This window comes from Salvelinus sp. IW2-2015, linkage group LG1 (assembly GCF_002910315.2).
Source record: "Salvelinus sp. IW2-2015 linkage group LG1, ASM291031v2, whole genome shotgun sequence".
NCBI lineage: Eukaryota > Metazoa > Chordata > Actinopteri > Salmoniformes > Salmonidae > Salvelinus > Salvelinus sp. IW2-2015.
Genome location: NC_036838.1, coordinates 40,697,683 through 40,721,206, shown reverse-complemented (window position 1 = coordinate 40,721,206; position 23,524 = coordinate 40,697,683). Strand labels below are relative to the sequence as shown.

The 23,524-nt window shown below is 41.9% G+C and overlaps 2 protein-coding genes across 2 annotated transcripts; one reads left to right on the top strand and one right to left on the bottom strand.

Moving 5' to 3' along the window:
- The first annotated feature begins 6,402 nt into the window (after positions 1 to 6,402).
- Positions 6,403 to 7,484, top strand: LOC111970351 (transcription factor HES-5-like). Its single transcript, XM_023997073.2, has 2 exons — positions 6,403 to 6,528; positions 6,643 to 7,484. Exons 1-2 carry the CDS (start codon positions 6,475 to 6,477, stop codon positions 7,078 to 7,080), a joined length of 492 nt encoding a protein of 163 aa, XP_023852841.1. The 5' UTR covers positions 6,403 to 6,474; the 3' UTR covers positions 7,081 to 7,484.
- Positions 7,485 to 12,277: 4,793 nt separating this feature from the next.
- aldh4a1 (aldehyde dehydrogenase 4 family, member A1) lies at positions 12,278 to 21,606 on the bottom strand. Its single transcript, XM_023992839.2, has 15 exons — positions 21,438 to 21,606; positions 20,199 to 20,292; positions 19,945 to 20,037; positions 19,511 to 19,558; positions 19,256 to 19,411; positions 18,962 to 19,111; positions 18,730 to 18,804; positions 18,400 to 18,587; positions 18,199 to 18,272; positions 17,192 to 17,388; positions 16,953 to 17,000; positions 16,690 to 16,842; positions 13,199 to 13,320; positions 12,808 to 12,926; positions 12,278 to 12,615 (listed from the first exon to the last, which is right to left on the bottom strand). The coding sequence occupies exons 1-15, from the start codon at positions 21,476 to 21,478 to the stop codon at positions 12,503 to 12,505; spliced, it is 1,671 nt and encodes a 556-aa protein (XP_023848607.1). The 5' UTR covers positions 21,479 to 21,606; the 3' UTR covers positions 12,278 to 12,502.
- Positions 21,607 to 23,524: the final 1,918 nt, after the last annotated feature.

Here is a 23,524-nt window from a genome sequence, read left to right as displayed (position 1 = left end):
GATGCACTACAGTACTTAATGAGCTGGTGGCCACACCAGATACTGACTGTTACTTTTGATTTTGACCCCCCTTTGTTCAGGGACACATTATTCCATTTTTGTTAGTCACATGTCTGTGGAACTTGTTCAGTTTATGTCTCAGTTGTTGAATCTTGTTATGTTCATACAAATATTTATCTATTAAGGAGACAATTACTATATATCAGAACACATAGTGGTAATTGAAATCAACATTAGTTTAAAATAGATCAAATTGATTGTACTGCAATATTATGAAAATAATGTAATTGTGCTATATCAATTAAATAATGTATCTCCCCTGACATAACTGATTTACCATTAACATCTTCTCTGTCTTTCACATGTACAAACAGAAAGCATGAGAAAGGTACACAGGGAGAGAGGGGGGAGAGAGAGAGGGAGAGAAACATTCCCATTGTTGATGCCAATTAATACAATTATCCAGCGCCCTCTGGGAAGGCACACTTCTATTGTTGGACACCTTGCCCCCCTGCACTCAGCCCCCACAGAAAATATCTAATAAATGAGAGTGTGGGAAAGCAGGACAGGATCCTACTCACACATCCTCCGATCATTAGAGCACACCCCACTGCCCCTCCATCCACCGCCCCCTCACCCCCCTCTAGAGACACCCTTTCAACATGCTGCCCAGATCAGAGGCACCACTGAGCCAGGGTGCGCGCGTGTTCCCCTCTAACGCCCTCGTTCACATGCCCTGGACTATGTGTGTGCACACTTACCTCCCACTGATTACACCTCTCCTCTTTTCATCTCCTCTGGCCTCACATACATGGAACCTGCAGTCAAACATCTGCTCCCACTGAAGCCTCCCAACATTACAATATAGTGAACATCACGCAGGTTAGCGTTTTTCGTCATGGAGGCAGCTCTGCAGTGGTCACTAGCTAGCACAGTCATAAAGTAATACAATCTTAACCACACTGTTTACCCTAATGCCTAACCCCAACATAAAATTAATGTTTTTGTTTCCATAAATTTTTACAATATAGACAATGTTGACTTTGCAGCTGGCCTATCTAAGGAGGAATCACTCAGTTCTGCCTTCAGAACAAGATTCATGACAATAAAAATCAACCTGCAAACATCACACATCATTTCAAAGGCTATTACTAAATAGTGTTTCTCCTATCGTTCCTGAATAAGTCAATAGAATTTGTATATGTCTACATACTTCAATAACTTACTAGACACTTGACTCAAATGGTTGCTCTAAAATAAATGGACAAAATGTTTTAGTTTTTTGTCAATGCTTGATGTGCCTTATAAATAGCCATGCTAATATGTGTGTAAAGAGGCAGATGGCAAGGGTCTTTTTGGAGGGAAATCCTCTCTGGTCCGTCTTTTCTTATCTCTTTAAAGATGGGGCGGCAGGTAGCCTAGTGGTTAGACCGTTGGGCCAGTAACTGAAAGGTTGCTGGTCCCTGGTAGGCTGTCATTGTAAAAATAGTTTGTTCTTAACTGACTTGTCTAGTTAAATAAAGGTTAAAAAAATAAATAATTTAAGACACATTTCTAAGAAGTGAGACATGACTATGCAGATGAAAACCCATCATTTGAGTATGAACACATTCCAATGTGGACATTCCATCTATTCAGGAAGAAAAAGTGATGGCTTCATTATGAGCCCCTCCACACACACACACACACACACACACACACACACACACACACACACACACACACACACAAACACACAAACACACACACAACACACACACACACACACACACACACACACACACACACACACACACACACACACACACACACACACACACACACACACACACACACACACACACACACACACACACACACACACACACACACACACACACAAACATGCACACACGCCAAACAGTCTCCATGGCTTTGAATCCAGATGCCTCTGTGTTCAGCCAAAGCCCTCTCCCTCTCCAGTGAGGAATGTGTGAGAGCTCAGACCTGCCCCTCTTTCCCACACTTAAGCCCCCATTCAGGGCTGGGCCACCACTGATCCATACACCCTCATTATGCCTGGACCTCAATAGACCATCTGGACCTGTGCTGAGGCAGCCCAGGCCTCTCACAAACTCCACACACCTAGAGGAAGTAACAGGTAGATTATACTGGAATAAAAAATAATAAGACTTGCGACTGCTATCAATGATGAAGCCAATGAAATGTTAGCTGTTTGTTATTTGTTAAGTCACATAATGGAATAAACACATGAACATACAGTAAATACACAATCCAATGATACCTTCAAAATATTGACATGTCACGCCCTGACCGTAGAGAGCTTTTATGTCTCTATTTTGGTTTGGTCAGGTGTGATTTGGGTGGGCATTCTATGTTCATTTTCTATGTTTTGTATTTCTTTGTTGTTTGGCCGGGTGTGGTTCTCAATCAGAGGCAGCTGTCTATCGTTGTCTCTGATTGAGAACCATACTTAGGTAGCTTTTTCCCACATGGTTTTTGTGGGTAGTTATTTTCTGTTTAGCTGTTTTGTTTGCCTGACAGAACTGTTCGATTTCGTTCTCCTGTTTGTTGTTTTTGTTCGATTGTTTTTTTGGATTAAATCATGAACACTTTAAACGCTGCACCTTGGTCCACTCTTCCTTCAGCCCAAGAGAAGCGTTACAGAACCTGTATACTCCAGGTCAAGTTAATGGAAATAACCTTCTGTGGTACATTGCAGAGCTAGAGGAAGATATGTATTATGTTTGTGTGTGTTAATACCTCTTAAAACTGGCCACCAACACACTGCCCCAGTGACAATACTAAAAGAGGCCTTGATTAAGACAGAAGGCGTACATTTGACAATACCACAATTTCCCGCTTCAAGTGGCTTTGTCCGCTGCACGCATTTACTGTGAATGTCATGTCCATGGAATGCCATAGACCGGCGCACACATCAAGGGGGATTTCTCTGGTATAAAGAGAGGTCAGGCATTTCCCAGGTTCCCTGTGTGGTTCAAGTCACAAGGATACCCCCCTACTTGATGAGGAGCGTGACGCCAATCACCTGCCCCTCTCTTTGTGAGAGAGCTGTGCCCTTGTAGGGGCACCCAGAGTCAAAGCCTGGTTCAGCAAAACAGCCAGGAATGCATTGTGCCCTTTTACTTGGCCCAGTTTGGCGGGAGAGAAAGAGGGATACATCTGGGAGACGCAAGGCTGGTTAAGACAATTTCACAATCTCCAGTAATCCTGAAGATAGAAAAATACACAGAAACAGGGTGAATAAAAAAATGGCTGGAGTGCTGTCCATTTAATTTTTATAGAAGATCTAAGAGGATTCAGCGGCACCCAACTAGCGGCTATTGATTCAGCATGTTGTTTTCTAGCTACATTATCCTATACACTATAGGCATACATACACACTTAAGGCCATGATACATTGGCAATTTTTTTAGGCAATGTTATTGAGCAATGTTGCCAGCAATTGTTGCTGCACACTTTTCCCATTGAAAATAAACAAGTATTTATTATCTGGGGAATTTTGTGGACGTTAACAATAACAATGAAAATTGCATTGAAATTCTAACATTCCACAGTTGTTGCACAACCGGACTGATGCCCTAAGAGCCACTTTAAAGCGAATTTATGCTTGATCCGAAAATTTGGTCAGAGGTGCAGTATGGATGGTGTGTCACAATTGCGGAGCCTCCGGAGGCATACAGAAGCCAAAATCAGCTCCGTACCGCATCGCTGTGCGCCACCCACATTTTGTAAAAATGCGGAGGGCTCCATATAGCTCCACATTGACATGATTGGTTGATGGTAGGTGAGGGCAAGGGGTCCTGTATAAACACAAACTCACTTCCTTGACAACTTCCTTCACAGCAACTCTGCTCAACAGCTCTGTGCTGCTCCTCGAAGTGCAAGAAGTATGAATGCCCTGACTTCTGCAGAGGCCATATCCCCGTAAATGCTGTACGGCTAATTTAGACATCAGATTGACCATGCAGCATCTTTTATGCTTGATCTGAAAATGTGGTCAGAGGGTGTGACGCAACTGTGGAGGTTCTGGATCCATGCAGAGGCCAAATTGAGCTCTGTACTGCGTAGCCGTACGCCTCCTACATTTTGTAACGGTTCTTGCTGTTTGGTGTTTTAGGCTGGGTTTCTGTATAGCACTTTGTGATATCGGCTGATGTAAAAAGGGCTTTATAAATACATTTGATTGATATAGCTCGGCTTAGACATTAATTGGTTGATGGTAGGTGGGGGCGGGAGGTCCTATATAAACACAAATTCACTTCCTTGACAACTTCCTTCACAACAGCTCTGCTCAACAGCTCTGAGAAAGATGTATGAATGCCCTTACGTCAGCAAAGGCTGTACACTACATGACCAAAAGTATGTGGACACCAGCTCGTCGAACCTCATTCCAAAATCATGGGCATTAATTTGGAGTTGCTCCCTCCTTTGCTGCTATAACAGCCTCCACTCTTCTGGGAAGGCTTTCCACTAGATGTTGGAACAGTGTGTTCTCCTGGCATCCTCCAAACCCAAATTCGTCCGTCGGACTGCCAGATGGTGAAACGTGATTCATCACTCCAGAGAACGCATTTCCACTGCTCAAGAGTTCAGAGTTCAATGGCGGCCAGCCGACGCTTGTCATTGCACATGGTCGTTTTATGCTTGTGTGCAGCTGCTCGGCCATGTAACCCCATTTCATGAAGCTCCCGGCGAACAGTTCTTGTGCTGACGTTGCCTCCAGAGGCAGTTTGGAACTGTCCCATTCTGTGAGCTTGTGTGGCCTACCACTTCGCGGCTGAGCCATTATTGCTCCTAGAAGTTTCCACTTCACAATAACAGCACTTACAGTTGACCGGGGCAGCTCTAGCAGCGTAGAAATGTTACGAACTGACTTGTTGGAAAGGTGGCATCCTACTGTATGAAGGTGCCACGTTGAATGTCACTGAGCTCTTCAGTAAGGACCATTCTACAGCCAATGTTTGTCTATGGAGATTGCATGGCGGTGTGCTCGATTTTATACACCTATCTGCAATGGATGTGGTTGAAATAGCCAAATCCACTAATTTGAAGGGGTGTCTACATACTTTTGTATTTATTTATTTTATCTTTATTTAACTAGGCAAGTCAGTTAAGAACAACTTCTTATTTACAATGACAGCATACCCCGGCCAAACCTTCCCCTAACCTGGATAACGCTGGGCCAATTGTGCGCCGCCCTATGGGATAGATGACATAATATAATTTAAAAGTATACATTAAGGTGTCTGTAACATAATAAATGTGACAAAAATGAATGTAGACATTGATAAATGCATTTCTATAGCTTCCAAAATATTTTTTACAATGGTGGGGGAGTGCCAAGATGGCGGCACGGTGGCTTCAACACAGTGCCCCCAAAAAGTATTCTAGTGGATTTATAATAATTTGGGGGGAAACAGGTCTTGTAAAGTTCACGCGAGCTGACAGAGGTTTCCCGCGCACAGAAGCCAGCTGCTCCTCTCTTCAAAAACTAATCCTGTAGACTGTGTTGTTCCAACTTTCCCACAGCACACTTTCAACAGAGCAACAATGGAAGTGTGCCTTTCTCAATACCGCATTACTCACGGTCCTCAATGAGGCATCTAATTCCCAAGGGGCCATATGGAAAAATATTACGTTGATACATTGTTGACCGATTGCTGAAAAAAAAATGAACTAAGAGAAAATAGTAGTTTACAAAGGTTCGCATAGGCTATCAGACTGTTTCTGTATATCCTATGTCTAAAATATCCTTACAGTGACAACAGACATATAATAATAGTAACTATAATAACAATAATAACAATAACAACAATAAGATGAAGAACAATAATAATAGTTTTAGAATAACATAATTATAAGCCTATATTTATTATAATACTGTTGTAATTATTTGTATTATAATACAGTAGTAGGCCTTATAAGAGTTGCTATTAGAATCCTAATAATATGAGCATTTGAAATATTTTGTAAGGTTGAATGAATTCATCAAAATAACTGATTTATCAAAAAAAATAGCGCGAGAAAGCAGTAAGGCCTCTAGATACTGAATAATCTTCTGGAAGACCATTCATTATTCAGGACTTGTTTTCCCGCCTTTTGGTCTGAGTCTTTCATGAGAATGGTGCAACATCTTGGAATGCAGTTGCAAGCAACAGAGTCAACTACTTCACAGCACTCTTTTATTGCACACTCCACCTGTTCCCTTGGGACACACTCATTGTCCTGAGGCAATAGACAGTCAATTTAGCATGAAGTAATTGAAGACTCTTCATTGTACTGTCTGCGTTCCTGATTGGCCAGGAAGTGTGTGAAACTCCTGTCAAACTGAGACCCACACGGATATACAGTGTGAGGAGTGTATAAATACAGAAGCCCTGTCGAGATGGGCTAATCACAGTTCTAAAATCCGACGACTATCTACCAAGAACAAACAACTGGCCGACAGCAATGGCTCCTGTCAATATTTGCGACATGGTGATGACCACGAAAGATAAAATCAAAGTAAGTACAAATAGGCTACCTCTATCTTCATCAATTTAATACGTTATTGTTTGAATTTTAACATGATTAAAAAAAAAATGCAATTAAACTAATCAGATCCTTTATTTTCTCCAGCTTAGAAAACCAGTGGTGGAAAAGATGCGCCGAGACCGCATTAACAGCAGCATCGAACAGCTCAAGACACTCCTCAAAACCGAACTTCAAGCACACCAACCCAACTCGAAACTGGAAAAGGCTGACATTCTCGAGACAGCTGTGGTTTACCTGAAAGACAACAGCATGCGCCCTGCTGCTTCATTCAACGTAGCGTCACCTGTCCAAAGCTACGCGGAGGGATTCACCCGCTGCCTGGAGGAGACGCTGCGCTTCCTCTCAGCGAAAAAAAACCAGCCGACTGGCTCACAACAGAAGCTTCTCAATCACTTCCATCGGGCTCAGAAACTCGGTGATAGAGTCGTGCTGAGTCCAAACCGCGCAACGGTCCCTCACAACAGCAGCACTCCGAAACGTGTCACCCCAGGTGGAAGGGGGCCTCTGTGGAGACCCTGGTGATGCTCATAGCCTATTTGAAGACGTTCAGTTATGAAACTTTCGATGTCAAAACCAGAGAACATTTTGGTCTAGCACGACCCAGTATGCTCTTTTCTTGTTGGAAATTATTCTTCCCTATACAATTTTATCTTTTGTTCGTAAAATATAAAATTACTGTTAATCTTCTGTGTAGAATTGTAATATCCTCTATTGTGCATGTATAATTAACTTTACAATTGCGAAGTAAAATGTTTTTACATATTGTAAAATATATTAATGTAATATATTGGTGTATCTATTTCTGGGAAATTACCTCAGCCCTATGTTGCTGAATTGTAATTTGTCCTGAAACAAACTGTGATTGGAACATTGTCTATCACATTGATGTGGCAATATTCCCAATAAATAAATGAAATGACAATTTATGTATGAATCTCTAACTATTGTAAAGTCTAACCATGCTTTGTAGACACAACATTTAGGCTACAACTCAGCAGAGCACATACAATAAAGTGGCACCTGAGGGCCAGGTATGTGATTTGACGTCATGGAATGAAAAGACATAATGTTACACATTACAAAATGATCTACCAATAGGCCTACACAATTATTTAGACCTAGTAATACTTTAGATAATGACTTGGGTAAATGAAGCCATGCAAGTCTACAGGTGGTCTCCGCATTTTCTACTGAAAATCCTAATCTTATATTGTGTAAGGCTAATTCTTTTTAAGAGCTGAGAGCATTAATTACTCTCCGGTAATTTCGTGGTTTTTGTTTGCAGTGATATATTTTTCTATTATAACCCGACCAGAAGAACCTCTAAATGTGTTGTCACTCCAGAAGCGGTAGAAGGCTGATTTTGGGCGGGAGAATGAAGGCATGAAAGACTCGAGTCTGTTGAGTAAACATTTTCAAATTGAATGGTCCATCTGCTGTTTAGAACACAAAAGCTAGTACAGCCGCCCCCGGAAAGCCCTACCTAACCTGCAACCTGAGCTTCTTTCCCACAGTCGCACCATTCAGAACTGTCAATTGGAAGTGTGTGTCGAATTTCGCTCCAACATTCTCAATCCCACGCATGGCATTTTATTGCTGGTATAAATTTTATTGCTGGAATCTGATACAAATCTCCATGTGAATATGGCATAAACCTGAAATGTACAACAATACCATAAACAGTTGGATATGACCAGTGAATATTAATAGGCCTACTGATCATTGAAGGGAAGAATGGACATCATATAATTCAAAGGGTGATGGGGATTTATTTGAAGCATCACACATTGAGCTCTCCCAATTGTGCTGCATAACAGACATAATGTTATTCCATAAATCTGCATAACAATGCCTTCCACTGCAGTATGTATCACAAATTAGATCAGCCCCTGGAATACTTGGCTTAATTTTGTAATGACACACTATAAAGTACCCAGGATTTGTCCTGAATAGTTTTGACATGATTATACTTCAGACTTCTTTCAATAGGAATAGTAGGTCAACACTTCATTTGCAGTCCAGTACAGATGGTTTGGAAATGTTCAACAAATGAGTTGCAAATGTGCTTGTGAACAGCTTAAAAATGTGGTTTGTTTGTATGATGGATAAGATCTGTTTCTTTCTATTTCCCTCTAGGTAATCTGCATCACTGCCTATGCCTGCACATTGGCTCTGGTTGTCTGATCTCATTAGAATTCATAAACAGTGGAATAAGTTGTGATGAGAAAGTTGAGTATAAATAAAGAGACAGCAGGTTCTGTAGGCCTATACACTGAGTGTACAAAACATTAGGAACACCTTACTAATATTGAGTTGCACCCCTCCCCCCTTTGCCCTCAGAAAAGACCCAATTCGTTGGGGCACGGACGGACTCTACAAGGTGTCGAAAGCGTTCCACAGGGATACTGGCCCATGTTGACTCCAATGCTTCCCACTGTTGTGTCAAGTTGGCTGGATGTATTTTGGTTGGTGGACCATTCTTGATACACATGTGAAACTGTTGAGCGTGAAAAACCCAGCAGTGTTGCAGTTCTTGACATAAACCGGTGCGCTTGGCCCCTACCACCATACCCCGTTCAAAAGGTACTTAAATATTTTGTTTTTCCCATTCACAGTCTGAATGGCACACATACAGTACATAATCCATGTGTCAAGGCTTAAAAATCAATCTTTAACCTGTCTACTCCCCTTCATCTACACTGATTGAAGTGGATTTAAAATGTGACATCAATAAGGGATCATAGCTTTCACCTGGATTCACCTGGTTAGTCTATGTCATGAAAAGAGCAGGTGTCCTTAATGTTTTGGTGTGTCAGGCAGGCAGTGCCCTTTCCCATGTCTACACTTACAGCACTGACGCTTGGCCTTGTGCGTAGAAGTGTGTCTCTAACACTTTGAACGATGGGAGAGTATGCCAGAGGCCCAGTAATGAGGTCTCCTCACATCTGACTTTGATGTGACAGGAGTGTGACACTAAAGACACCACAGTGAGTGTGACAAGGTAGTGTGCTGGGAAACACTCTTTCAACAGGCAGTAAAAACCTCAGATTTGTACTTTGACACCTCAGTGTGGAACAATGCGCCCAGTTCCCACTGGTCACATTCATTTCAACTCGTCAAATTGGCTAAAGAACCTGAAGGAACACCAACTTAAATGTGTCAGTCTCATTAACAACAAGAAATGGTCAAGCAAGCCACATTCAGAAACAAAAAGATTACATTAAAAACAAGTTTAATATAATTTCAGAATTTATTAAATGTATAATAATGCTAATTCAATTAAGGTAAATCCCTAATATTGCCAATACAGGCACATTAGACAACAAAACATTTATATTAACATTTAACAGAAAACACATTTATGAAAATATATCCTCCTCAACTTTTGTTTTAAAAGCAAGATGACATGAAATTGAGATTTAGACTGAGCAATCATATGCAGTTGAAGCATTTTTTTTTTTAACGGGCAAACACTCAGTAAAATTTGAAAACAACAGTTAGTGTGCTGTTGCTGAAATAAACCTGATTAGATGGCAAAGCAGGGTTTACGTAAAAAGGCAATGGCACCCTCATAGCCAGATACTGTAGGCCAAGCCATWGCGCAAGTGTAACAAGTGCATCACCTTTCCTATCAGAGATAGTCAGGGGGTTGAGTATTACAGTGTGATAACACAGCAAACCAAAACACAGTGAGGAAAAAAACCACATTATTGTAGTTTCGATACACACAACCATGTTTACTGAATATAGGTTAAGAAGGACGGTTAGTAAGGACTTTTTTAGCACCAAAAATGGATGGTAACAGCCATCCTTTACTCTTTTTTACAATCATAGGGAACAGAAAACCTAAAATGATAAACATTGGGTTTTGATACTTGTACCGTAGCGGTCATGAAATATAATCGAAACGTTGGGTTATTGTTTTTGTCATGACAGATGGTCAGTTAATACTTATAATATATAGTGAGTTTTGTATAATAATAAAAAACAGCAGGACATGTGGAAAACTCAGTCAGTACTGAGATTATCAGAAACAGGCTCAGATACAGCAGCCATTTAATTAAAAACAGAAGATTGATTAATTAGAACTAATAGTAAATCTCTGTTGAATCTATGGTAGACCAAACAGTTTAACTACAGTACCAGTCAAAAGTTTGGACACACGTACTCATTCAAGTCTTTTTCTTTATCATCACTATTTTCTACATTGTAGAATAACAGAAGACATCAAAACTATGAAATTACACATATGGAATCATGTAGAAACCAAAAGTGTAAAACAAATCAAAATATATTGTTCACCTGGAATGCATTTAAATTAACAGGTGTGCGTTAAAAGTTCATTTGTYGAATTTCTTTCCTTCTTAATGCGTTTGAGCCAATCAGTTGTGTTGTGACAAAGTAGGGGTGGTACACAGAAGATAGCCCTATTTGGTACAAGACCAAGTCCATATTATAGCAAGAACAGCTCAAATAAGCAGAGAAACAACAGTCCATTATTACTTGAAGGTCAGTCAATCCGGAAAATGTCAATAACTTTCAGAGTTTCTTCAAGTACAGTCACAATAACCATCAAGAGATATGATGAAACGGGCTCTCATGAGGACTGCCACAGGAAAGGAAGACCCAGAGTTACTTATGCTGCAGAGGATAAATTCATTAGAGTTAACAGCCTTGCAGCCCAAATAAATGCTTCAGAGTTAAAGTAACAGGCATATTTCAACATCAACTGTTCAGAGAAACCCAAGCAATGGACATTAGAACGGTGGAAATCTGTCCTCTGGTCTAATGAGTCCAAATTTGAGATTTTTGGTTCTACCCACCTTGTCTTTGTGAGACGCAGAGTAGGTGAACGGATGATCTCATGTGGTGCTTTGCTCAGTGATTTATTTAGAATTCAAGGCACACTTAACCAGCATGGCTACCACAGCATTCTGCAGTGATACGCCATCCCATCTGGTTTACGATTAGTGGAACTATCATTTGTTTTTTAACAGGACAATGATCCAAAACACACATCCAGGCTGTGTAAGGGCTATTTGAACAAGGAGAGTGATGGTGCTGCATCAGATGACTAGGCTCCACAATCACCCAACCTCAACCCAATTGAGATGGTTTGGGATGAGTTGGACCGCAGAATGAAGGAAGAGCAGCCAACAAGTGCTCAGCACATGTTCGAACTCCTTCAAGACTGTTGAAAAATCATTCCTCGTGAAGCTGGTTGAGAGAATGCCAAGAGTGTGTAAAGCGGTCATCAAGCCAAAGGGTGGCTATTTTGAATGACTTAAAATATATTTTACTTTGTTTTTGGTTACTATATGATTCCATGTGTGTTATTTCATAGTGTTGATGTCTTCACTATTATTCTACAATGTAGAAAATAGTAAAAAAATGAATAAAAACCCTTGAATGAGTAGGTGTGTCCAAACTTTTGACTGGTACTGTCTGTGGATCCATGGGACGTTTCAGTGCGCTGTTCTTCTGAAGTTCCAGAGAGGGGCGCTGTTGCTCCCCCTTTTAATTTAGAACAGCTAATAGAGCATTTCCCCAACTCGGTCCTCGGGACCTCAAGGGGTGCATGTTTTGGTTTTGCCCTAACACTACACAGTTGATTTCAAATAATCAAAGCTTGATGATTAGTTGATTATTTGAATCAACTGTGTTGTGCTAGGACAAAAACGTGCACCCCTTGGGGTCCCGAGGACCAGGTTGGGGAAACCCTGAGCTAATAATTACATTTGTACTTGTGTCTAGCTTCAGTGCAGGCTTGTAAGGGCCAAAAAGGACTAAAACTTGGACGAGTAAGGAGAGGGTTTCTCTCTTCATTTCATTGTCAGTCTTGACTGGAGAGAAGGATAGGAGAAAAAGCCTAAAGATTCCTCTACAAAGCTAGGATTGGATGAGGAGGGCCTAATGGTTGGGGACYGGGTACAGTACTGTCTTTTTAACCCATGTATGGGTACTTCCATTCTCTGAGCGGGACGTGGGTGGCCTTGACCACCTGTGGGGATGTCCATCGCAGGACGTAGTGAGGACCACCAGGTTTGTCATTGGTACCTATGCAGACAAGAAAGTTCACGTTTTAGCTGTTATAACTGCTTATATTCATCCTATTTCATATTAATAAAAATGKTGTAGGCAGAAGGCATTATGTCAGACACAGAGAGCTCACCAGGAGTCATGAAAAGTCCTACTTCATAAAAATCAAATGAATATCAACGCTTTGGAGTGGTGTGTGGGTCATTTTACCTGAAGCTCTGGCGCCACCAAACGGCTGCTGGGCGACAATCGAGCCGGTGCACTTGTCATTCACGTAGTAATTTCCTGCAGCGTTCCTCAAGGCCTTAGCTGCCTCATCTACAACATTCCTGGAACAAAAATGATTAAAGGATTAGGACGTTTTCTTGACAAGTGTCAATTTCAGTGTAAAGTCAAATCTATTATCAATGAGCAGATCATAGTAGATCATAGCTATTATCAATGAGCAGATCATAGCCAACCACGCGGTTGGCATCCATAATGAATTATCTGAAAAGTTATAGGGATAACTATATTATGTTCGGTCTTCATGGAGCAAGCAACCCTTTCACAGTAAAATTATGCCACACCATAGAAAACCAGATGGAGTGTTCTAACTTACTTGTCAAGAGCAAAGACCGCTCCTGTCAGGGCGTATGGTGATGTGTTGTCTATAAGGTTTAGAACCTCCTTGTAGTTGTTCTCAGGATAAACATAGACAGACAGAACTGGGCCAAAGATTTCCTACAGGACGTTCATCAAGAACAGAGTTAAGAAAGTTAGTTATACATTTCTATATTAATTGAGCTACCTTAATGAAGTTCTGGAGCAAGGAGGACTGTCCCAGTCCCCTATTTATGAAGCAGAGCGTGAAACATGGCTTTAGTTAAACAAAATATGAAGTGTCCATTCATATATCGCTTTATACAGTGCTTACCGAAAGTATTCACCCATCTTGACTTTATAGCTTGAATTTTAAATGGATTACATTTTGATTTTTTTGGTCACTGGACTACACACAATACTCACGTAATGTCAATGGAATTATGTTCTTCAAATTTTATTAATTAAAAACAGAAAGCTGAAATTTCTTGAGTCAATAATTATTCAACCTCTGTTATGGCATACCTAAATATGTTCAGGAGAAAAAAATGTGCTTAACTAGTCACATAATACAGTTGAATTCGGAAGTTTACATACACTTAAGCAAAATACATTTAAAAACTCAGTAGATAAATCATTATATTTCAGCTTTTATTTCTTTCATCACATTCCCAGTGGGTCAGAAGTTTATATACACTCAATTAGTATTTGGTAGCATTGCCTTTACATTGTTTAACTTGGGTAAAATGTTTTGGGTAGCCTTCCACAAGCTTCCCACAATAAGTTCGGTGAACTTCGGCCCATTCCTCCTGACAAAGCTGGTGTAACGGGAGTCAGGTTTGTAGGCCACCTTGCTCGCCCGCACTTTTTCAGTTCTGCCCACAAATTTTCTATAGGATTGAGGTCAGGGCTTTGTGATGGCCACTCCAATACCTTGACTTTGTTGTCCTTAAGCCATTTTGTCACAACTTTGGAAGTATGCTTGGGGTCACTGTCCATTTGGAAGACCCATTTGCGACCAAGCTTTAACTTCCTGACTGATGTCTTGAGGTGTTGCTTCAATATATCCACATAACCTTCCATCCTCATGATGTCATCTATTTTGTGAAGTGCACCAGTCCCTCCTGCAGCAAAGCACCCCCACAACATGATGCAACCACCCCCACGCTTCACGGTTGGGATGGTGTTCTTCTGCTTGCAAGCCTCCCCTTTTTCCCCCAAACATAACGATGGTCATTATGGCCAAACAGTTCTATTTTTGTTTCATCAGACCAGAGGACATTTCTCCAAACAGTACGATCTTTGTCCCCATGTGCAATTGCCAACCGTAGTCTGGCTTTTTTATGGCGGTTTTGGAGCAGTGGCTTCTTCCTTGCTGAGCGGCCTTTCAGCTTATGTCGATATAGGATTCGTTTTACTGTACATATGGACACTTTAGTATCTGTTTCCTCCAGCATCGTCACAAGGTCCTTTGCTGTTGTTCTGAAATTGATTTGCTCTTCTCGCACCAAAGTARGTTAATCTCTAGGAGACAGAACGCGTCTCCTTCCTGAGCGGTATGACAGCTGCTTGGTCCCATGGTATTTATACTTGCGTACTATTGTTTGTACAGATGAATGTGGTACCTTCAGACGTTTGGAAATTGCTCCCAAGGATGAACCAGACTTGTGGAGGTCTACAATTTTTTGCTGAGGCCTTGGCTGATTTCTTTTGATTCTCCCATGATGTCAAGCAAGAGGCACTGAGTTTGAAGGTAAGCATTGAAATACATCCACAGGTACACCTCCAATTGACTCAAATGATGTAAATTAGCCTATCAGAATCTTCTAAATCCATGAAATCATCATTTTCTGGAATTTTCCAAGCTGTTTAAAGGCACAGTCAACTAAGTGTATGTAAACTTCTGACCCACTGGAATTGTGATACAGTGAATTATAAGGGAAATAATCTGTCTGTAAACAATTGTTGGAAAAATGACTTGTGTCATGCACAAAGTAGATGTCCTAACCGACTTGCCAAAACTATAGTTTGTTAACAAGAAATTTGTGGAGTGGTTGAAAAATGAGTTTTAATGACTCCAACCTAAGTGTATGTAAACTTCCGACTTCAATTGTATGTTTCATAGACTCACATTGTGTGCAATCATGTTTAACATGATTTTTGAATGACTACCTCATCTCTGTACCCCACACATACAGATAATTGTAAGGTTCCTCAGTTGAGCAGTGAATTTCAAACAGATTCAACCACAAAGACCATGGAGGTTTTCCAATGCCTCGCAAAGAAGGGCACCTATTGGTAGATAGGTAAAAATGATTGAATATCCCTTTGAGCATGGTGACGTTATTAATTAATGAGCAAATGTTGCACAATGAAGGTGTGGAAAGCTCTTAGAGACTTACCCAGAAAGACTCACAGCTGTAATCTCTGTCAAAGTTGCTTCTACAAAGTATTGACGTAGGTGTGCGAATACTTATGTCAATTAGATATTCCTGTATTTCATTTTCAATCAATTGGCAACATTCTTTTTAAATAATCACTTTTTCATGATGGGGTATTGTGTGTAGATGGGTGAGAGAAAAAAACGATTTAATAAATTTTGAATTCAGGCTGTACCAACAAAATGTGGAATAAGTCAAGGGGTATGAATGCCTTCTGAAGGCATTGTACATGTATATAAATCAATCCAAGCACTTAGCCCTCAGCCTGACCGCTGGCCTCAGTTAAAACTGATAAAATAATCATTCTCCTTTTCTCCTTAAGACAGCAATATCTATTAGACTAGAATAAATGAACAAGTCAGTCATTTTCAGCAGTTCAAACCCAACTGAGTCTGTCAAGTAATTCTGACATGTTCGGTATGTATGTCTGGTATAACTCTGGCAGGTTGGTTCAAAGAAGTGAGAACACATGGTTCTCAGATGTTAATTCTGAGATCTTTCAACTGGAAATGTTATGTAGTAGGTGTGGTAGGCCAGTTAGCACACAGTCAGGCCACAGTTACACATCCCACCCCTTGGGGAAAGTGGCACTCTGGGCCATTCAACGAAGCTCCGGTATGCATAAGAAGTCTGTGGTGTGTGCACAGGTGGGGGGATTACCAAGCTAATCAGCTGAACGAGGGTTATCTCCCGACCCATGGAGCTTTTGGTTTTGTATCTTTCGTTTGACATGCCCTTTTGGAGTTTTTCAATCACCAACTGAACATCAACGACCCGCTTGTGCTGGCCCGACCAGAGTCACGCCGGAACTGTCCCCCCGGATCCCCAGTAAGCAAACACTCTGTTCCCAGGCACAACCACACCCAACCCGGACCACACATTCATACTTTCACAATAATGCACCTGCCTAGTCAGGTTACAGAACAATTAGGCAAGCGTAGGGCCCCTAGACACAGCGAGTATAGTATCACAGTAGGTTGTCTAATCAGGTCCATAACAGAGTAACATTATGAAGTTCCATAGGCTAACAGTGATGGGGAAAGAGGTGATCTACAATATCAAGTCTTACCTCGGCCATGATGGCTTCCTGTGGGTCTGTGCTCTCAATGATGGTCGGCTCCACAAAGTAACCCTTCTTGTCATCACAGTGGCCCCCAGCAATTATGTTCAACTTAGGGGATGACTTGGCATGGTCCAACCACTTCTTAATACGAGCAAAGGACTAAAAGAAGAATAAATCATTTTGAAAATATAAACATTAATCTTGTTCAGAAGTAATAAAGCTGGTTCTAATCAAACATCCAGTGTGGTGAAAATGTCACAGTACTGTACCTTGTCATCAATCACAGCAGAGAAGAATGTACTCCAGTCCTCCACGGGCTAGACAGGGAAGACAGAAAGACACTTAACCTGACAACGAATGAACACTTACAGTATAAACTTCAACGCTTTTAAAGAACTGCTACAGCAGAACAACTCAACTGGCTGTATCTATTCCCACCAAAATAACCCTAGTGCCAGTCACTGATGAATCTGACAGTCCTCAGAGCTAAGGTCAGCTGCCCACTCACGTCTCCAACTTTGAGCTGCTTGTGGATGTCCAGGAGCCCCTGTTTGATCTGGGGCCACAGGGAGTCTGGTACATACATCCTGGAGCAGGCTGAGCACTTCTGCCCTCCGTACTCAAACGCAGAGCGGATGGTCCCAGTCACCACGCTCTGCACATCCGCAGACTTGTGCACAAAGTGGAAGTTCTTACCGCCGCATTCTGAAAGACATGACAGATGAGAACGTCAGTGAAGCAATGTGTAAAGAGTAATATAGGTTCGGGATGTGACAAATGGACAATTTAAAGGGCTAATAAAACCATAATTATAGGCCTTCCGAGTGGCGCAGAGGTCTAAGGCACTGCATCGCAGCGGTCTAAGGCAGTGTTGCGGCATCACTACAGCCTGGTGTTCGARCCTAGGTTGTGTCAAACGGCCATGACCGGGAGTCCTATAGGGCGGCGCACTACTGGCCGGGGGGGGGGGGTCTTTACTTCGCTCATTGCGCTCTAGTGTCTCCTTGTGGCAGGCCGGGCACCTGCAGGTTGACTTTGGTTGTCAGTTGAACAGTGTTTCCTCAGACACATTGGTGCAGCTGGCTTCTGGGTTAAGCGAGCTGGTGTTAAGAAGTGCGGCTTGYCAGGTCATGTTTCGGACAACGCGGTGTACGGGCAGTACATGTACAGCTGGCGCGTGGCGGTGTACAGCTGGCGCGTGGCGGTGTACAGCTGGCGCGTGGCGGTGTACAGCTGGCGCGTGGCGGTGTACAGCTGGCGCGTGGCGGAGTACGGGCTGTACAGCCGGCGCGTGGCGGTGTACGGGCTGTACAGCCAGCGCGTGGCGGTGTACGGCTAGCGCCTGGCGGTGTACGGCTAGCGCCTGCGTGTACGGCTAGCGCCTGGCGGTGTACGGCTAGCGCCTGGCGGTGTACGGCTAGCGCCTGGCGGTGTACGGGCTGTACAGCTAGTGCCTGGCGATGTACGGGCTGTACAGCTAGTGTGTGGTGGTGTACGGGCTGTTGCTCCACCCACCTCCTCCCACCCGAGGGAAGTTCTTGTAGATATCCAGGTTCTGGGCCACTTGTTTCCACAGGCGCTTGAAGGTCCTGAAAAAGATGAATGGGTTGTTAAGAAAATACAGGGGTTATCACACATTATGTGAAACTGGTCTAAATTAAAAGTGGCAAACAGTTTCAGGTTAATATACATAAACGTATACAGACGGACACATACGGGACACTGCCGGTGAAGTTGATGCCAGCCAGATGTTCAGAGGAAGTGATGGTGTCTCCAAACACTGGTCCGTCGGCTGGCACAAACTGGATGATGTTGGGGGGTAACCCTGACTCCCGCAGGACATTGTATACGGCGTAGCTAGCTGACATGGCTGTGTCGCTAGGCTTCCACAGAACTACATTACCCTGACAAACACAGAGCCAGGGCAAACAAAGAAAGTCCAGTTCAATTCAGACTATAACCAACAAGACACACGAGGAACTTAATGTGAAGTAAATTACAACTATAAGGAAATGTTTGTATTGTTGTTAGTAGGGGGGGACTTACCATGAGAGCAGGTGTACCTGCTAGGTTTCCACCAATTGCAGTGAAGTTAAATGGGGCAACAGCAGCTACAAAACCCTATAGTTAAAGGGGAAATAAAAGTGTTGACATAAAAAGTCCTGGAATATAAGAGTTCCAGAAATCAATCCTAACATATCCCCAAGTATACAGGTTTTTGTCTGTGACTGACTATTATTAAATTGAACAGATAATGCTAGGACCAGTGAGTGCTCACCTCCAGCCCACGGTAGAGCATGGTGTTGGTGCTACCATCACTGTCCAGGGGCTGCTGGCTCTCCAGTTCAACAGCGTGCTTCGCATTGAAACGGAAGAAGTCTATTAGCTCTGCAGCCGCATCAATCTCTGCCTGCACTACTGTCTTGCCCTAGAAAAAAATATTAAATAGAAAGCAGAGGGGATGAATATCACTCAATTCAAACAGAGGAGATCCCCTTGATGATATTCAACAATACCACAAATAAACAGTAAGACTATGAAAACCCCATGTAGGCTAAATAGTTCACTGTACCTGGCCTATCATGGTCTTGGCCAGAATCTCAGCTCTCTTAGGTCCACTGATGATGTCAGCAGCCTTAAAGAGGACCTGGGCTCGGTCCTGGATGGGTTTCAGGTCCCATTCTCTCCTCGCCGCCACAGAGGCTAAGATAGCTTTGTTGAGAAGGTCCTGTATCAATCATACCGAGGCAACACCATCCAGTCATGTCATGTAAATCTTGGAAAATGTCTGACACATAAAAACAGAAGAATTGTACGCTTAGATTACCTTGTCAGCATAGCAAAACTTGGCCAGTTTGTGTGAGTGGTTGAAGGGCTTTGAAAAGAAAATAATTACATTGATCAATCGGTTATAATACCTTCAGGAAATAAAATGTAAAGAGAYTGTGGTACTGGTCTTTATCAAAAGGTAGAAATAACAGGCAGGCCTCCAGCACAAGTAGCATGTTGGTTTATGATAGCCAATGGATCTTATCAAAAACCGAAGATAACACACAGCTGATAACCCAACGGTATTACAGTCATTTACAGTTTAACTTGACAGGCCTTGAATGCTTCGGTTTGGCTTAGACAGTATGCTGTGTATCTGAGCAGCAGTGTGAGTGAAAAGAGAGCTTCAGTCTCCAGGCTCCCATATTTGCAGGCAGCATGGAGCAATAGTTCAATAGCTCAGATTAGGGACATGCTGTTGACTCTACTCACTGATAGCTGGTATCTGATGTCTTTGGTCCACACATGTTCGTCTCCAACCACACAGGGAATCTCCTCTGTCTTCCCCTTCAGGTCATCCAGGGCCTATCACACACACACAATTATTGTGTCTCACCTTTTAGATAGATGACCTTGTTGTAGGTCATGAAGGGCATATACTGAATGGTGCAGGTGGAGGTTATGTTTGCTTGAGAGTGTGTGCATGTATGATTGTGTGCATGTATGATTGTGTGCATGGTGTGTACCTTCTGCAGCTCGGCCCTCTCTGGACTGCCCTCGTTGAATCCCAGGATGGGCTCATTCTTCACCTCAACAGCTGCACAGGGGGAGGTCCTGAAACTGCACACAGGCAGACACACATGCTAGGAGCAATGCACACCAAGTGAAGACAGACAGATATGCATGCAGTAGATATTTCCACATAGTATCAGATTTTTGGATGGAATGTGTCTCATCCTGAAAAATGTGTTCATCAATGTGTTACAGCCCTATACCTGAGGTAGCCTACTGGCCATTCATTCACTTCACCCTTTATACAGCTTTGTTTTAATATGTTGATGGATAGGAATGAATGCCATTCAGGTTCATTTTGAGGCAAGTCCAAATCCTCACATTGTATAAACCAGGCACAATGCTTTTGACCTGAATAAGGCTTTACTGGCCATGTAGATTGTGGTACAATGTTGAACTCAGTCTAATGAGTATACAGGTGGTCTCCATGCTGATTCTGTCCTGCCTCTTCACTGCTACATGTTGGCAAGCTGCTGTCTTGTGTCAGCTGGAATAAGTAATTTACTGGAGGTAATTTCACATCAGTTATTCTGGCCGAGACTCCCTATAGCATCAAGCAAACAATTGCAATAAGGCTTTTTTTCTTATTATACTCCTATCTGTGAGTCAGGGTGAAGTGTCTATTTAAAAGTTATTTGTGGAAAAGTTACAACACCGCCAAACTAAACAGTCAGTGAAGGTCAGAGTTTCAAACTGGGGAGACAGGGGCTGGTATTCAAATATTTAAAATTAAAACTTAAATCCCTCTGCCCTGACACACAGACGCACACATATGAACTCAATGAAATTATTAGCCTACTGCCTTCCCATATTTACACAGATGCTTCTCTGTCAATGGGTGATCTGGTGTTACCTTCACGCACGCGCCTTGGAATGTTAACCGGAAGAAACAAAATCATGAAGAACTTATTTAAACTCATTTAGCTCGCGTTGAAAGGGTCTGGTGGTTGACAAGGAAAACATTTCTTAAATCATTACATAACACATTTAGCATTATTGACTTTAATTGGCAGTTTATTTGTAATTGMCCTAATTGGCCAATTGTACAGTGTGGCAAAAAACGTTCTGGTTATGCAACAATCATAAGTCAGAAATCGACTGTCAACTACCGAAATATTGCAAATTACATTAGGTTACGAAAAGTCAAAGCTAAGGTGAGTTTGTATCGTGTATGTTCATGTGAAATTACGTACCCCCTCCAAGAATGGCACAATGCTGATCTCACACGCAGCATGTTTCAATGGAAAATATGTAGAGAAAAAGGACAATCTAATAAAAACCCACTACTGCCAGCGACACAATGTATCAAGAACTAACAAGACACATGTAAACTGTCTGATATCTTGAGAATGTAGCCTACTGGTTACATGTATCGCGAGTTCAGAGGATTCAGGCCGTACCAATATCCAATAGGGAGCCCACCATCGTTAATACCATCATTGCGTCTAAATTGTCACAGTATGTGATAGTGTTGCATCAGAAGAATAAATCACATAATTTACTCTTAAGATTTAGACTGTGAAGCTGTTTTAAAATCCTACTTGTTCATATTTCAAAGAAAGAAGTATTGTAAACACACCTTTAATTTCCATAATGGAACTTACTGGAGGCAAGGAGGGGCGAGTCTGTGAATAGCCATTTAGCGCTAAGGAGAAGAAATCCCTAGCCAATCAGAGTAGCGCTGTTATGTCTGAATCGAGAAATATATTTCTGACTGATCAAATGTGTAGGGTACATCGTTTCTCTTGGAAGTTTATGTCCTTCATCTTTTGCACAATTACGYTTTTTCCCACCTAACCTAATTGTGGCAAAATGTAGGAACTGTCAGAGGATATGTAGTCTACTGTTCCCCCACCTGTTTAGCAAAAAAAAAAGAAGATAAAATTACATCACGTGATATCTACCGTAACTTTAATTGGACTGAGCATGTTAACGTCTAACTTTCAAAATCTTAGCTAGCAAGCTAGACATCATCATGAATCACTTTGACAATCTACTGGCAAATCCTTTTCAGTCCTTGTCATATGAAGAGAAATTATAGATAAAACTTGGACATAAACATTACACAACAATTTGGAAATTTCAACAATGGGTGGTTTGGAAGGAATCAGTGGCTAACTGCAAGCGTTGCAAAGCAATCACTATTTTGCTTCCCCTGCTATTCGGTGGAGAGGGTGTGTGCTTCAAGTCAGGGTATAAGGGTCTCTTTTCCTAGTTTAAATGGATAAACATTCACAGGCAACACCATTGGCCAGAAAAGGTTGAATACATTCGCCATGCTATCAATCCAGCATAACTTCTGCTGTGTTCAAAACAACTGGGAAATCTCAAACTTCAGRGAGTTAAAGACACGTGGGAACTCGGACTGGGAAAATACGTTTTGAACGGTCATCCAACTCGGGAACTCGGGCCTCTTTCTAGAGCTCCGACTTGAAGATCACTGACATGTTTCAATCTTGTTTTTTCCGTGTTCCCTGTTGTTTTGAAAGCACCATAAATCCAGAGAATGCCGGACTTTGATGAAAAGGTTCATGACAAAATGTGCCCACAAGAAGGACCGCTGTGCCACCTTCCTGTTCAAGTGAGCACAGCACAACGAGTCCAAAAATGTGTTATATGCTGCTGCATTAATTATGTAATATGCCAGGGAGGTATGTACAGTTGAAGTCGGAAGTTTATACATCTTAGCCAAATACATWWAAAAAAAAATCTTGAGTCAATAATTATTCAACCTCTGTTATGGCATACCTAAATATGTTCAGGAGTAAAAATGTGCTTAGTAGTAGTCACATAATACAGTTTAATTCAGACGTATACATACACTTTAGCCAAATACATTTAAAAACTCAGTTTCACAATTATTGACATTTAATCCTAGTTAAAATTCCCTGTTTTAGGTCAGTTAGGGCCACCACTTTATTTTAAGAATGTGAAATGTCAGAATAGAGAATTATTTATTTCAGCAGAATTTGACATACACTCAAAATGTATTTGATAGCATTGCTTAACTTGGGTCAAACGTCTCGGGTAGCCTTCCACAAGCTTCCCACAATAAGTTGGGTGAATATTTGGCCCATTCCTCCTGACAGAGCTGGTGTAACGGAGTCAGGTTTGTAGGCCTCCTTGCTCACACACGCTTTTTCAGTTCTGCCCACAAGTTTTCTATGGGATTGAGGTCAGGGCTTTGTAATGGCCACTCCAATACCTTGACTGTTTTATTTAATCCATTTTGCCACAACTTCGGAAGTATGCTTGGGGTCATTGTCCATTTGGAAGACCC

Excerpts from the sequence above, each read along its gene's own strand:
- LOC111970351 (XM_023997073.2), top strand. The coding sequence starts at position 6,475 with ATGGCTCCTGTCAATATTTGCGACATGGTGATGACCACGAAAGATAAA. Across the intron at positions 6,529-6,642 it reads CCACGAAAGATAAAATCAAA|CTTAGAAAACCAGTGGTGGA; the intron begins GTAAGTACAAAT and ends TATTTTCTCCAG.
- aldh4a1 (XM_023992839.2), bottom strand. The coding sequence starts at position 21,478 with ATGCTGCGTGTGAGATCAGCATTGTGCCATTCTTGGAGGGG. Across the intron at positions 19,559-19,944 it reads ACATCAGATACCAGCTATCA|CCCTTCAACCACTCACACAA; the intron begins GTGAGTAGAGTC and ends TTCTTTTCAAAG. Across the intron at positions 13,321-16,689 it reads AGGAAGCCATCATGGCCGAG|GAAATCTTTGGCCCAGTTCT; the intron begins GTAAGACTTGAT and ends AACGTCCTGTAG.